The 17,454-nt window shown below is 35.2% G+C and overlaps 1 protein-coding gene across 10 annotated transcripts in view; it reads right to left on the bottom strand.

Annotated features, from left to right (window-relative positions):
* The window catches only part of LOC108015121 (uncharacterized protein CG43867), a 147,454-nt gene that overhangs the window by 94,701 nt on the left and 35,299 nt on the right, over window positions 1-17,454 (bottom strand). For all 10 annotated transcript variants that reach the window (XR_010654794.2, XM_017081371.4, XM_065867880.2 and 7 more), the window contains exons 2-3: window positions 6,183-7,018; window positions 5,700-5,792 (exon numbers count right to left, since the gene is read on the bottom strand). Coding sequence is in view for 9 of the 10 variants with exons in the window: in XM_017081371.4 (XP_016936860.3) it covers window positions 5,700-5,792; window positions 6,183-7,007 (918 nt within the window). In the remaining variant the exon portion in view is untranslated. The remainder of the gene's footprint in view (window positions 1-5,699; window positions 5,793-6,182; window positions 7,019-17,454) is intronic.

The following is a 17,454-nucleotide window of genomic DNA, read 5'->3' as shown; positions in this document are numbered from 1 at the left end:
ACTTTTATTTTGATCCTAACGTATGGTATTTGTGAAATCGAGGTTTGAAAATAAAAAACTTTTATTGTTTTGATTAAAGATATGTTCGACAATTTGTACTTCATTTTATTAATATGCTTGCCAATAAATGGTTAAGATGAGTAACTTCAGATTTGCTTTTAAGGTATCTTCGTATCTTTAGTCGATCACAACTTATGGATATTCAAGTAATAAATTCTATGTGGTGAATAGGCTTTGAAAAATACAAGGAATACATCGAAGGATGGATCCATAGAATTTTTTTTTTAATCTAAAAATAATTATTAATAATTGAAGTAATTACTCGCAAAGTAAAAGGGTATATTGTAATCGTCGGAAATTACATATGTGACAGGTACCACGCCCAATGTAGCGCCACAATCGCTAAAACAAAACAAAACACAGTCTTGTTTTAAAATTAGTTATCTGAGTGACGGATATCTGAAAGTCGAGGCAGTCGACTACAGCGTTCTTTCTTGTTTTTACACAGCAAATAAGTTTTTAACCGCCACTCGAGTAGTATTCATCTTTATCTGACAGCATGTTTTTCAGCGTATTTAAACAAAGCAACGTTAAAACGTGGGGGAAAATAAGCTTAACTATTGTCCTTGCCGTCTGTAATCTTGGCAGCAGCAAGAGCATATGAGGCATTGTCATGCTTAATTAAAATTAAATACGCTTTTGGGAATAATTCAAATGAATAAACGAGCGTGGCCAGCATGTGTCATGTGTGCTGCATACACAAAACGAGTTTGTCGCGACAGAGTTTCCTTTCATTATTCTATAGTAGACAAAAAAACATTGTCTTAAACAGAAAAATTTTAGAAAGCATTTTCTTGTGCGCTTTCCTGGTCCATTGTGGCGAGTACGCCCCATTCCAGTAGTGGGCGTGCCGGACAAAAAAGACGTTCTAAAAAGAAACGCTTCATTTATTATGCGACTGATGGCCATTAATTTTGCAGGCCATTCTCGTCGGCTTCCATTTTCCTCTTGCTTGGTGTCTTCAAAATAAAAAAAAATCATGAAGGCCGGATGCAGATGCGAGTGGCTTAAACTCAATTTGAATTCCCAACATATGGAAAACTGAGAAGAAGCCGTTGAATTTATTCCCATCTTTCACAAACACAAGGCATTTTTTGTTCACTAATTATTGACATGGCCCAAGGGGTTGCGAGAGATTCCTTTTCTAATTGCTCAAATAGTTTCACCAAGTTCCAATTCCTAACCCTCGGGCACTCCTCTATCGCATCGCATCGATGCCCAATTTATGCTGATGCACGAAGTTGTCAAAAATTTTAGTTAAGCATGAAGGCAAAGGCATTCAGTATCACACCCTTGGGGGTGTCCGGCTGCCACTGGCTGTTTAGTAATTAAAAAATTGATTGAATTCCAATGGCAACACAGATATCTGTTTTATTATAATTAGTTGTCTGTTTTATTTAAATTACTGATTGCGAAGAGCAAGGGAGATTAAAATTTATTTGAAAATGGTCAGCCAATGGTGGTATTTTCATGTAAAGGTTATAAGGAAAGGAGAAAATAAGGATTTATACTACATTTCAATAAATAAAAGAAGAGAAACCATTATAGTCGAGTACCTCGACTGTCAGATACAAGTTACTTAGCTAACAAACGTTTAAAAAAGAAACAGTGTTTGTAAGTTGGGTAATTTTTAAAATTACCAAAAAATAAAATTTCTTAAATATTTCTTCTCGGCGCTGCACCTAGAACCAGAAATTTTTAAATAATATTTCGATTGGTATGATAATTGGAATGTAGATAGGTAATTATCAATCAAATCAATTTCACTGAAACAAAATCTTCTTCATGGACGAAGATTGGGCATGGCACTCCACTGGAACAAACTTGCTATAATTCCTAGCCCCTGTAGTGTGTATGCTTAGTCCTAGCTTTTATAGTTTTCGAGATCTCAGAGATCAAGTGGGGGGACAGACAGACGGACATGGTTAGAGCGACTCGGCTCCTGAAACTCCTTATAATATCCGATTTTTTTTCTTAGGTTAAGGAAATATTTCTTGAGTCAAGAAAATGTTTGTTAAATGCAAGAACTGGATGCCACAAACTAGAATCGCCCTATAAACAAGAAAAAATTTCTTTTATCTATAAGTTATTTCCTGAAAAATAGAAACGCTATCACAAAAATAAAATAGTTTTTTCGTAAAATGATTCGCCTAAAATGATTCCTACCCTAAAAATAGAAATATTTTCTAAAAAATAGTAATATTTTCTACAGAATAGTTTAGTTTAGTTTGTCTTTTTTTAATTTTTTGTAATTGTTGTTTTTTATGAAAAACATTCGGTATGTCAAACGGTAAAATTTAGTTATTAAGTTATACATATACAAATTAAGCCATTTATACAGTTTTCAAGATCGGTACTATGAACTTACATGGCTACACTGAATACACATAAACTGCATTGAAATGCATAGATACCTAACACGCAAATGGTAGAGATGTGGCAATCGTAATTCACATGTAATTGTCTGCTTTCACCACTTGTATACAACACTCGGTTTGCCGAACCTAATTTAAGTGCGACATTGGTCTAGATCGTACGCCCGCCGACGGACAAATAAAATGTAAGTTTTTTTAAGAATGATAATATATTAACTAATTAAAATTGTCTAAACTTGCCATCCCCCTCCGCCGCACAACGACAGTTACTTGTGTCACCACAGGCAATGCGCGCAAATACTTAATATTCAGTGTGAATGCAAAATCATACATATGATTTCTTAAAGTTCACTATTGAATCTATTAAATGAATGCAGTACTCATTTTCGGGGCTCCTAGGCTTAATTTGCATAATGCAAATGCAAATTCAACTGAAACTGAGACTGGAATATCTGCTGGATGTTTCTTTATTTCCCGGAAGTACCACCATCCTGACAGATGCCCGTGCAGTTGTCAAAGTGTGAGTTCGCACAGGTATACGGTTTAAGTAGCGTGGAACGTTTCATGTTAATCGAAAAACAGAACCCACTTATGTCACCGTTCTTGCATTTGAAAATTTTTAGAATTTTATAAAAACCGGTTAAATGGCTTTTCCTTTGAGATTGCCAAGAACCAATATATATTTTATATTGCATTGCAAATTCTAAACAATATCATATTTTTAAAAGTGAAACATACCGGATATAATATTAACAGTTAATTGAAAAACGTATCCCTTAACTAAGAGTATTACCAACTTCGATTTGTGCAATTATGACTGTTTACCTTTTCGAGATTTTGAGTTTTGACCAGAATTAAAATGGATGACAAGGCAACCGGTCATTTGCCTCTAGCGCTGCTTTCAACGCGTTAACGCGCTTTTCAAACACGCAGAAAGTGATATGGTCTGTCAAGAGGGCCTGGCACATCGGGCAAACAATGGCAGCTTATGGCAGATGGCGGCACTCTAATGTGGTCACTTTTGGCGTTGGTGCTAGCCTTTTGACGGCCATCCAATGTGCAATGTGCAATAATGGACAGCTGGTCTAACGGTTTTTTTTTATCAGAAAAGTAAGCCTCTTCTCCAGGGATCCCTGCAATATGCCAATCAAAAATTGCAGAACCAAGTGAGCAGCAAATGGCATCAAGGCGGAAGAGTAATATAGCTACTTAGTGCGACATAGCTAGTTATGGGATCTTAAACCTTTTCCAATTCAAGTTTTTTTCTGATTCACATACATAAATATTTTAACCTCTAAATGGAACAAAAACTGTGAATTTGACATGGTTTCAAAATTTTTTATTTAATTTGTTGACAGATTCAATCTTTTAACAAATTATGGTCTAATCCAACATTTATCTTTTCTTTTCTCGATTTGCATCACTTTCTTGGCCAAAAAATTGGCAAGCAGCGACTTCCATATCTACTTCTTTAGCAACATTTATGTACCAATATTTTTTTGTTGAAATTTGGCAATAGTGCTGGTTGACCCAGACCCTTGGTTGCCCTTCACTCCTATCCATTTATTTAGTTCTGCCGCTTGTTGTTCTCGGGTGGCTTTGGTAATAAACTGAAATTTTATTGTCCAACAAGAATGTTGCAATATGCTTTCCCATAATTTCAACGTTCTGCACATTGTTGCCAAGGGCGAAGGGCCTCTTCCCGTTTTTTTCTCCGTGTCCTGGCAAAATGTTGTGGTTTAAGCTTCTGATTGAACTCGCCCTTCTTTCTGTCTTTTTTTTACCTGGACATGGTCAAACTTATACCGTACGGCCAAAGATTAGAAAACCAAAATCCAAAATCTACATTTTCGGTAACTGAATTGGTTAATCATAAGCTGTTATTAAAAAAAAAGTTGTTATCACCTGCAGGAAGAAGTTGCCAGTTTGTAAATTTAAGTTTTGTTTTGTGAATAAGTATTTTTCGGATTTTGAAAAACTGGCACTTTCTTGACATGGACATACTTTAGAAAGAAAGTAAAAAAAAATGGATATTAAACATGAACATGGATTATGATAACTAGCATGACAAATTGCATGTGAACGCGAAGTCTTCAGAACAAAAGGAACCAATATTGATCATGATTTTAGATTTCTTAGTTTTAGACTTTAAAAAACATGAATTCTTGAACAAAATGAGACCACACTTCTTTATCACTAAGGAAATCATTAAAAACCATAATAACATACTTGGCTGGTTTAAGTACATAAAACCATTTATAAACTCCAAGGAAAGTAAAACATTCTTAAGAACAAGAAGAACTAACAATTACTACACTCACATTTTTAATAGCTTCAATAAGAAAAGAACGCCAGGCTACGATTCCACTCATTTAGTTGTATCATGCCGAGTAGCAACAAAGCGAAAAATATTTGATGCGTGGAAGTCAAGAAAGGAGCTGAAAAGCCAGTGAATTGTGTCCAGACCATTTTAAGTTTAGTGCAACATATATATATATAAAATTTATGATGCACTTGAATTGCAGCTGTTAAAAAGTTGAAAGGTAGTCGAAACTCATACGACAAAGGGAACAAAATGGGAAATAGAAAATGTATAAAACAGAGCTCAAATATTCATTGCATATATTAAGCCATTAAGTTATGCCTTTTTTTCCCTTTGCCGTATTTTGTACATTTGTTGATGACCTTTTAATGAAAGGAAAGTGAAAGGAAACTCGGTACTTCAAAGTATGCAACAAAAAATGTTGTTCAAAAACACACATACGACCAAATCCAGTATCCGGCACTAAGTAATAGCTTAACCCACTACGGAATTTACGGGGAGAGTTTATTTTCATTGGACTAATACATAATTCATATAGTTTTTGCATTAGAACTGCGCCTCTTGGCCAAAAGCCTAATGACTTAATTAGACTAATAATGAGCCAGAATCAAGATTCGGGTTTCCCTCTTCTGTTCCACATCCACATGTGTCACACGAAACAGCATCACTATCTATAGTAAAAATGGCCGGAAAATGTCCCGGCCACTCGAGTGTTTGTTTGTGTGTGGATGATAATTGCGTGGAACGTCGTAAAATGTTTAAGCCGTGGCTCTCATAAATCATAATTAAGCACAAGACAGGAGTTTCACCCCCTCAGTAATTAATCTTTGTGTTTTACTTATTAAATCATTTAGGCTCATCATCAGACACCCCAAAGCGGCCCACTTTGGGCGCTATCTGGTTCCCCGTTTACCCGGTCCCTCTCCTTATCAGTTACTCACCTTTTCTCGCAGCATATCGCGTATACGACCCGCCTGATTCTTGGATCGATGCAGCTCCAGTTGCAACTCCAAACATCGTTCCTGCCAATTAATCTGCAGGTAGGAAAAAAAAGGCAGAATAGGTATAAATAAGGGCTTAGCTGAGAAAATTCACTTCATTTGTTTACTAATTAAGGTGTTGTATTTTTTTATAAAGAGACATTTTAGCAGAACACCAATGTTTTTTAAGTTTGCTTATACTTAGTAATAATACTGAACTCTTAAAAAATTATATAACCCAAAGTAAGTGAAAATATAAAGAGAAATTAGAACATAGCGTTCTTAGCGATCGGTTTTATTTATTTATTTTTAAATCATTACTATGGTAGCTTTATAATATAGGAGTGCGATCGGACCCGCTCCGACTTATAACTGATAGGCAGATGGACATACGTCTGTCCAACACAGACGTCTTTTTAACTTAAATTAGTTACTTCAACTCACCTCCGGCAGTGCTTGTCCGTAGTTGTTCACCTGGTGGACGTCCAGGTGCTCGGTGAGCGTCGAAAAGTGTGGCCATGGAGCATCCGGTGCATCCAGAGCTGCCAGGAGGGGATTTGCATTGTATTGAACCGGGGCAGTCGAATCCCTTGGCGGAAGATCCTTCGGCTGTTGATCCGCCTTCACCTGTTTCGGCTTGGCCGGGATGGGAGGTGGAGGTGGAATACGACGGGGCAACAGCCTCGGACTACTCGGTGTGGACGCAGTTCCTCCGGTAGCAAAACGACCCTGAGCCAGTGGTATTTGACCGCTAAAAGAGGTGGCTCTCTTGGCCAACAGCGGTGATCCCTGTACCGATTGTGAACCCGATTGTGAGCCCGGTAGGCAGCCTCGTCCCCTGCCCCCGCCCAACTTGGTGGGTAGCGAAGGAGGCTGACTGTGATGATGCAGGGTGTGCACTTTGTGGTGGTGCTGCTGATGTTGGTGGTGATACAAATGCGATGGAAAGGTGTGCAGGTAGCCACTGCTGGCAATATCTTGCGGCTGCAGCAAATAGTTTTGGGAGTGGCTGTAGTACTGCAGTGTATTAAGAGGGCTGGCCACACCGAAACACGGCGTGGCCCGCCCAGAAGTCGAGGCAGAGACACTGGCCGATGGCGATGGCGATGAGGAAGCGGATCTTCTTCGCTGCTCTGCAGGCAACTGCTGTGTATGAAGATGCAACTGCGATTGCAGTTGCTCTTGAGAACGCAGGTGTTGCTGCTGCTGTAGATTGGTCAATGTATCGAAGATTTGAGATAGGCGACCCAGAGGAACTTCGTCAGACATTGAAGCTGTCGCTAAAAATGTTCCAAAAGATTTATATACTTCAGATTACATTATTTACTTTTATTCATAAATATATACAAAGCAGAATTAATAATAACAAATTTATATTTAAGTTGTAGTAATGTTTTTCTCTTTTATATATTTACCATCTTCCTTTTGACAACAACAAATAACGGAAATATAAGTTTTCCAATGATTGGAACTACGGAAAATATGAACATGAAAATGGTTTAAAATTTTGAAAATAAATATTTTAATGCAGTTTATTAGGGAATTTAAGCACAAACTCATAGAAGTATCACACTTATAAATCGGTATCCAATTACTCAAGTTATGGGTTATAGAAGTGCAGTTTTGGGTTCCCATTCTGAGCGCCATTGGAATTAAGAAAAATTGAACATGGAAATGGCCTCAAATTTCGACCCTCGTTTAAGAGAAATATTTTAATGTAGATTATTACGGAATTTAAGCGCAAACTCATAGAGGTATCACACTTTGAAATCGGTATCCAATTACTCAAGTTATGGATTATAGAAGTGCAGTTTTGGGTCCCCATTCTGAGCGCCATTAAATAAATAAATAAATCAAACATGAAAATTGACTCAAATTTGGACACTCGTTTAAAAGAAATATTTTAATGTAGATTATTAGTGAATTTAAGCAAAAACTCATAGAGGTATTACTTTTCTAAATCGGTATCCAATTACTCAAGTTATGGATTATAGAAGTGCAGTTTTGAGTTCCCATTTTGAGCGCCATTGGATTTACGGAAAAATTGAACATGATAATGGGCTCAAATATTGACCCTCGCTTAAGAAAAATATTTTGATGTAGATTATTAGGGAATTTAATCACAAACTCATAGAAATATCACACCTCTAAATCGGTATCCAATTACTCAAGTTATGGATTATTGAAGTGCAGTTTTGCATTCCCATTTTGAGCGCCATTAAATAAATAAATAAATCAAACATGAAAATTGACTCAAATTTTGACACTCGTTTAAAAGAAATATTTTAATGTAGATTATTAGTGAATTTAAGCAAAAACTCATAGAGGTATTACTTTTCTAAATCGGTATCCAATTACTCAAGTTATGGATTATAGAAGTGCAGTTTTGAGTTCCCATTTTGAGCGCCATTGGATTTACGGAAAAATTGAACATGATAATGGGCTCAAATATTGACCCTCATTTAAAATAAATATTTTAATGTAGATTATTAGGGAATTTAAGCACAAACTCATAGAAGTATCACTCTTATAAATCGGTATCCAATTACTCAAGTTATGGGTTATAGAAGTGCAGTTTTGGGTTCCCATTCTGAGCGCCATTGGAATTAAGAAAAATTAAACATGGAAATGGCCTCAAATTTCGACCCTCGTTTAAGAGAAATATTTTAATGTAGATTATTACGGAATTTAAGCGCAAACTCATAGAGGTATCACACTTTGAAATCGGTATCCAATTACTCAAGTTATGGATTATTGAAGTGCAGTTTTGCATTCCCATTTTGAGCGCCATTAAATAAATAAATAAATCAAACATGAAAATTGACTCAAATTTGGACACTCGTTTAAAAGAAATATTTTAATGTAGATTTTTAGTGAATTTAAGCAAAAACTCATAGAGGTATTACTTTTCTAAATCGGTATCCAATTACTCAAGTTATGGATTATAGAAGTGCAGTATTGTGATCCCATTCTATAAGCTATTGAAAATACGGAAAAATGTAAGATGGAAATAGGCTCAAATTTTGACCCTCGTTTAAGAGAAATATTTTAATGTAGATTATTACGGAATTTAAGCACAAACTCATAGAGGTATCACACTTCGAAATCGGTATCCAATTACTCAAGTTATGGATTATAGAAGTGCAGAGTTGGGTTCCCATTTTGAGCGCCATTGGATTTACGGAAAAATTGAACATGATAATGGGGTCAAATTTTGACCCTCGTTAAAACGAAATATTTTAATGTAGATTATTAGGGAGTTTAAGCACAAACTCATAGAAGTATCACACTTATAAATCGGTATCCAATTACTCAAGTTATGGGTTATAGAAGTGTAGTTTTGGGTTCCCATTCTGAGCGCCATTGGAATTAAGAAAAATTGAACATGGAAATGGCCTCAAATTTCGACCCTCGTTTAAGAGAAATATTTTAATGTAGATTATTAGGGAATTTAAGCACAAACTCATAGAGGTATCACACCTCTAAATCGGTATCCAATTACTCAAGTTATGGATTATAGAAGTGCAGAGTTGGGTTCCCATTTTGAGCGCCATTGGATTTACGGAAAAATTGAACATGATAATGGGGTCAAATTTTGACCCTCGTTAAAACGAAATATTTTAATGTAGATTATTAGGGAATTTAAGCACAAACTCATAGAAGTATCACACTTATAAATCGGTATCCAATTACTCAAGTTATGGGTTATAGAAGTGTAGTTTTGGGTTCCCATTCTGAGCGCCATTGGAATTAAGAAAAATTGAACATGGAAATGGCCTCAAATTTCGACCCTCGTTTAAGAGAAATATTTTAATGTAGATTATTACGGAATTTAAGCACAAACTCATAGAGGTATCACACTTCAAAATCGGTATCCAATTACTCAAGTTATGGATTATAGAAGTGCAGAGTTGGGTTCCCATTTTGAGCGCCATTGGATTTACGGAAAAATTGAACATGATAATGGGCTCAAATATTGACCCTCATTTAAAATAAATATTTTAATGTAGATTATTAGGGAATTTAAGCACAAACTCATAGAGGTATCACACCTCTAAATCGGTATCCAATTACTCAAGTTATGGATTATAGAAGTGCAGTTTTGGGTTCCCATTTTGAGCGCCTTTGCATTACGGAAAAATTGAACATGATAATGGGCTCGAATTTTGACCCTCGTTTAAAGGAAATATTTTAATGTATAATATTAGGGAACACCACAAACTCATAGAGGTATCACACTTCTAAATCAATATCCAATTACTCAGGTTATGGATTATAGAAGTGCAGTATTGTGATCCCATCCTATAAGCCATTGGAAATTCGGAATAATTATACCCGTTACTCGTAGAGTAAAAGGGTATACTAGATTCGTCGGAAAGTATGTAACAGGCAGAAGGAAGCGTTTCCGACCCCACAAAGTATATATATTCTTGATCAGGATCACTAGCCGAGTCGATCTAGCCATGTCCGTCTGTCCGTCTGTCCGTCTGTCCGTCTGTCCGTCTGTCCGTCTGTCCGTCTGTCTGTCCGTCCGGATGAACGCTGAGATCTCGGAAACTATGGGAGCTAGGCTATTGAGATTTGGTGTGCAGATTCCTGAGCTTCTTACGCAGCGCAAGTTTGTTTCAGCACAGTGCCACGCCCACTCTAACGCCCACAAACCGCCCAAAACTGTGGCTCCTACAGTTTTGATGCTAGAATAAAAATTTTAACTGAAATGTATTGTTCTCACCAATACCTATCGATTGACCTAAAAAAAAGTTTGCCACGCCCACTTTAACGCCCACAAACCGCGAAAACCTGTGACGCCCACAATTTAACTGAAATGTATTGGTGTCGTCAATACCTATCGATTGATCCAAAAATAAATTTGCCACGCCCACTCTAACGCCCATAACGCTTAAATCTGTATACCTCCGGTAGGTGGCGCATTTTAATCTCGCTTTGCTGATTGCATATCTCCATATAGCTGAGTAACGGGTATCTGATAGTCGAGGTACTCGACTATAGCGTTCTTCCTTGTTTTATATGGAAATGGGCTCAAATTCTGACCCTCGCTTAAGAAAAATATTTTAATGTAGATTTTTAGGGAATTTAAGCACAAACTCATAGAGGTATCACACCTCTAAATCGGTATCCAATTACTCAAGTTATGGATTATAGAAGTGCAGTTTTGCATTCCCATTTTGAGCGCCATTGGTGTTACGGAAAATGTAACATCAAAAAGGGGCTTAAATTTTGACCATCGTTGAAAATAAACATTTTATTGTAGTTTATTAGGCAATTTAGTCACAAACTGATAGAGGTATCACACTTCTAAATCGGTATCCAATTACTCAAGTTATGGGTTACAGAAGTACAGTATTGTGATCCCACTCTATGAGCCATTGGATTCACGGAAAAATTTAACATGAAAATAGGCTCAAATTTGGACCTTCTTTTAAAGGAAATATTTTAATGCAGATTATTAGGGAATTTAAGCACACACTCATAGAGGTATCACACTTCGAAATCGGAATCCAAATATTCAAGTTATGGGTTTTAGAAGTGCAGTATTGAGTTCCCATTCTATAAGCTATTGGAAATTCGGAAAAGTTGAACATGGAAATGGGCTCAAATTTTGACCCTCGCTTAAGAGATATATTTTAATGTAGATTATTACGGAATTTAAGCACAAACTCATAGAGGTATCACACTTCGAAATCGGTATCCAATTACTCAAGTTATGGATTATAGAAGTGCAGTTTTGGGTCCCCATTCTGAGCGCCATTAAATAAATAAATAAATCAAACATGAAAATTGACTCAAATTTGGACACTCGTTTAAAAGAAATATTTTAATGTAGATTATTAGTGAATTTAAGCAAAAACTCATAGAGGTATTACTTTTCTAAATCGGTATCCAATTACTCAAGTTATGGATTATAGAAGTGCAGTTTTGAGTTCCCATTTTGAGCGCCATTGGATTTACGGAAAAATTGAACATGATAATGGGCTCAAATATTGACCCTCGCTTAAGAAAAATATTTTGATGTAGATTATTAGGGAATTTAAGCACAAACTCATAGAAGTATCACACTTATAAATCGGTATCCAATTACTCAAGTTATGGGTTATAGAAGTGTAGTTTTGGGTTCCCATTCTGAGCGCCATTGGATTTACGGAAAAATTGAACATGATAATGGGCTCAAATATTGACCCTCATTTAAAATAAATATTTTAATGTAGATTATTAGGGAATTTAAGCACAAACTCATAGAGGTATCACACCTCTAAATCGGTATCCAATTACTCAAGTTATGGATTATAGAAGTGCAGAGTTGGGTTCCCATTTTGAGCGCCATTGGATTTACGGAAAAATTGAACATGATAATGGGCTCAAATATTGACCCTCATTTAGAATAAATATTTTAATGTAGATTATTAGGGAATTTAAGCACAAACTCATAGAGGTATCACACCTCTAAATCGGTATCCAATTACTCAAGTTATGGATTATAGAAGTGCAGAGTTGGGTTCCCATTTTGAGCGCCATTGGATTTACGGAAAAATTGAACATGATAATGGGCTCAAATATTGACCCTCATTTAAAATAAATATTTTAATGTAGATTATTAGGGAATTTAAGCACAAACTCATAGAGGTATCACACCTCTAAATCGGTATCCAATTATTCAAGTTATGGATTATAGAAGTGCAGTTTTGGGTTCCCATTTTGAGCGCCTTTGCATTACGGAAAAATTGAACATGATAATGGGCTCAAATTTTGACCCTCGTTTAAAGGAAATATTTTAATGTATAATATTAGGGAACACCACAAACTCATAGAGGTATCACACTTCTAAATCAATATCCAATTACTCAGGTTATGGATTATAGAAGTGCAGTATTGTGATCCCATCCTATAAGCCATTGGAAATTCGGAATAATTTTATATGGAAATGGGCTCAAATTCTGACCCTCGCTTAAGAAAAATATTTTAATGTAGATTTTTAGGGAATTTAAGCACAAACTCATAGAGGTATCACACCTCTAAATCGGTATCCAATTACTCAAGTTATGGATTATAGAAGTGCAGTTTTGCATTCCCATTTTGAGCGCCATTGGTGTTACGGAAAATGTAACATCAAAAAGGGGCTTAAATTTTGACCATCGTTGAAAATAAACATTTTATTGTAGTTTATTAGGCAATTTAGTCACAAACTGATAGAGGTATCACACTTCTAAATCGGTATCCAATTACTCAAGTTATGGGTTACAGAAGTACAGTATTGTGATCCCACTCTATGAGCCATTGGATTCACGGAAAAATTTAACATGAAAATAGGCTCAAATTTGGACCTTCTTTTAAAGGAAATATTTTAATGCAGATTATTAGGGAATTTAAGCACACACTCATAGAGGTATCACACTTCGAAATCGGAATCCAAATATTCAAGTTATGGGTTTTAGAAGTGCAGTATTGAGTTCCCATTCTATAAGCTATTGGAAATTCGGAAAAGTTGAACATGGAAATGGGCTCAAATTTTGACCCTCGCTTAAGAGATATATTTTAATGTAGATTATTACGGAATTTAAGCACAAACTCATAGAGGTATCACACTTCGAAATCGGTATCCAATTACTCAAGTTATGGATTATAGAAGTGCAGTTTTGGGTCCCCATTCTGAGCGCCATTAAATAAATAAATAAATCAAACATGAAAATTGACTCAAATTTGGACACTCGTTTAAAAGAAATATTTTAATGTAGATTATTAGTGAATTTAAGCAAAAACTCATAGAGGTATTACTTTTCTAAATCGGTATCCAATTACTCAAGTTATGGATTATAGAAGTGCAGTTTTGAGTTCCCATTTTGAGCGCCATTGGATTTACGGAAAAATTGAACATGATAATGGGCTCAAATATTGACCCTCGCTTAAGAAAAATATTTTGATGTAGATTATTAGGGAATTTAAGCACAAACTCATAGAAATATCACACCTCTAAATCGGTATCCAATTACTCAAGTTATGGATTATTGAAGTGCAGTTTTGCATTCCCATTTTGAGCGCCATTAAATAAATAAATAAATCAAACATGAAAATTGACTCAAATTTGGACACTCGTTTAAAAGAAATATTTTAATGTAGATTATTAGTGAATTTAAGCAAAAACTCATAGAGGTATTACTTTTCTAAATCGGTATCCAATTACTCAAGTTATGGATTATAGAAGTGCAGTTTTGAGTTCCCATTTTGAGCGCCATTGGATTTACGGAAAAATTGAACATGATAATGGGCTCAAATATTGACCCTCATTTAAAATAAATATTTTAATGTAGATTATTAGGGAATTTAAGCACAAACTCATAGAAGTATCACACTTATAAATCGGTATCCAATTACTCAAGTTATGGGTTATAGAAGTGCAGTTTTGGGTTCCCATTCTGAGCGCCATTGGAATTAAGAAAAATTGAACATGGCAATGGCCTCAAATTTTGACCCTCGCTTAAGAGATATATTTTAATGTAGATTATTACGGAATTTAAGCACAAACTCATAGAGGTATCACACTTCGAAATCGGTATCCAATTACTCAAGTTATGGATTATAGAAGTGCAGTTTTGGGTCCCCATTCTGAGCGCCATTAAATAAATAAATAAATCAAACATGAAAATTGACTCAAATTTGGACACTCGTTTAAAAGAAATATTTTAATGTAGATTTTTAGTGAATTTAAGCAAAAACTCATAGAGGTATCACACTTTGAAATCGGTATCCAATTACTCAAGTTATGGATTATAGAAGTGCAGTATTGTGATCCCATTCTATAAGCTATTGAAAATACGGAAAAATTTAAGATGGAAATAGGCTCAAATTTTGACCCTCGTTTAAGAGAAATATTTTAATGTAGATTATTACGGAATTTAAGCACAAACTCATAGAGGTATCACTCTTCGAAATCGGTATCCAATTACTCAAGTTATGGATTATAGAAGTGCAGAGTTGGGTTCCCAATTTGAGCGCCATTGGATTTACGGAAAAATTGAACATGATAATGGGGTCAAATTTTGACCCTCGTTAAAACGAAATATTTTAATGTAGATTATTAGGGAATTTAAGCACAAACTCATAGAAGTATCACACTTATAAATCGGTATCCAATTACTCAAGTTATGGGTTATAGAAGTGTAGTTTTGGGTTCCCATTCTGAGCGCCATTGGAATTAAGAAAAATTGAACATGGAAATGGCCTCAAATTTCGACCCTAGTTTAAGAGAAATATTTTAATGTAGATTATTACGGAATTTAAGCGCAAACTCATAGAGGTATCACACTTTGAAATCGGTATCCAATTACTCAAGTTATGGATTATAGAAGTGCAGAGTTGGGTTCCCATTTTGAGCGCCATTGGATTTACGGAAAAATTGAACATGAAAATTGGCTCAAATTTGGACCCTCGTTTAAAGGAAATATTTTAATGTATATTAATAGGGGATTAAACCACATACTCATAGAGGTATCACACTTCTAAATCGGTATCCAATTACTCAAGTTATGGGTTACAGAAGTGCAGTATTGTGATCCCACTCTATGAGCCATTGGATTCACGGAAATATTTAACATGAAAATAGGCTCAAATTTGGACCTTCTTTTAAAGGAAATATTTTAATGCAGATTATTAGGGAATTTAAGCACACACTCATAGAGGTATCACACTTCGAAATCGGAATCCAAATATTCAAGTTATGGGTTTTAGAAGTGCAGTATTGAGTTCCCATTCTATAAGCTATTGGAAATTCGGAAAAGTTGAACATGGAAATGGGCTCAAATTTTGACCCTCGCTTAAGAGATATATTTTAATGTAGATTATTACGGAATTTAAGCACAAACTCATAGAGGTATCACACTTCGAAATCGGTATCCAATTACTCAAGTTATGGATTATAGAAGTGCAGAGTTGGGTTCCCATTTTGAGCGCCATTGGATTTACGGAAAAATTGAACATGATAATGGGCTCAAATATTGACCCTCGTTTAAAAGAAATATTTTAATGTAGATTTTTCGGGAATTTAAGCACAAACTCATAGAGGTATCACACCTCTAAGTCGGTATCCAATTACTCAAGTTATGGGTTACAGAAGTGCAGTATTGTGATCCCATTCTATGAGCCATTGGATTCACGGAAAAATTGAACATGAAAATAGGCTCAAATTTGGACCTTCTTTTAAAGGAAATATTTTAATGCAGATTATTGGGGAATTTTCATAGAGGTATCACACTTCGAAATCGGAAGCCAAATATTCAAGTTATGGGTTTTAGAAGTGCAGTATTGAGTTCCCATTCTATAAGCTATTGGATTTACGGAAAAATTGATCATGATAATGGGCTCAAATATTGACCCTCGTTTAAAAGAAATATTTTAATGTAGATTATTAGGGAATTTAAGCACAAACTCATAGAGGTATCACACCTCTAAATCGGTATCCAATTACTCAAGTTATGGATTATAGAAGTGCAGTATTGGGTTCCCATTCTGAGCGCCATTGGATTTACGAAAAATTAAAAATAAACATATGCCAACAAGAAAAGAAACTAGCTTCTGCAAGCCGATGTTTTTTACCGTTGCAGGTCTCTCCTTTAAGGGAAATGTATACACAGGCCTTCCCAATTTTCGAAAAGCTTCAAAAAAATTACAAAAGGAATAAAATTTATGGCAGCTAAATAGTATAGTATTCCGATTTTTATCAAATTTAATATGTAAGTTTAAAATGGGAAAAAAATGTTACATACCGGAGTAGAAGAGAATATGATAAAAAATAAGGAAGCTATAATTAATTTGACATAGTCTTACGATTTTTAAAAACTTTAATTCAAAATTCTGAAACACTAAAAAAATGATATTCCTAAGAGTAAAAGATAATATATCAAACAAGAAAGGCAGCTTAGTAAAGGAAGCTAAAGAAACAAACAAAAATGTTAAGATAATGTTACATTTACGTTTTGCTGAAAGCGAAATTTAACGATTTCTGTATTTTTTGACATTAATTATTTGATCCTTCCTATGGCAGCTATCTGATATAGAATTCTGATTTTTATCAAATTTGTTTCGTTGTTCTGAATAAAACAAAACACCTCTTAACGAGGTAAAGGGCCGTGACGATCTCACCTTTAACATAAAAAACTATAAAACTATATAAAAATTTTGAGACGACATTGTTTTATACATTCGATAAATTAAATACACTTTCCCAAATTTACTCATACTAAATTTTTACTTTTACACTTTCCCCGCTCTTTCTCCCAAACCAATTGATTTACCTTTCGATTGGTGTACCGATATGATCGGATCATCACAGTAGATTTTCGTTGAATATATATATAGTAGTCGCCTTCGCACACTCTCCTGGTGCGCTTCGTCACTACGTGGACTGCCGTCCACATTGATTGATGAAAGAATTCTATATACTGAGGTAAAAGAGAATAGGCTCTTATAGTTTCCGAAATCTCTGCGTTCATACGGTCAGACGGACATGGCTAGATCGACTCAGCTAGTGATCCTGATCAAGAATATATATACTTTATGTGGTTGGAAACGCTTCCTTCTACCTGTTACATACTTTCCGACGAATCTGTTAGTCATTTTTTCTAATACTCCTTTGGAAACTATGGTTTAAAGTTGTCCGACCCGGCTCGTTCCGACTTACATATATATATTACATATATACTTGCAA

This window comes from Drosophila suzukii, chromosome X (genome assembly GCF_043229965.1).
Source record: "Drosophila suzukii chromosome X, CBGP_Dsuzu_IsoJpt1.0, whole genome shotgun sequence".
Taxonomy (NCBI): Eukaryota; Metazoa; Arthropoda; class Insecta; order Diptera; family Drosophilidae; genus Drosophila; species Drosophila suzukii.
The sequence above is the reverse complement of the archived record's forward strand: the minus strand, read 5'-3'. Positions and strand labels throughout refer to the sequence as shown.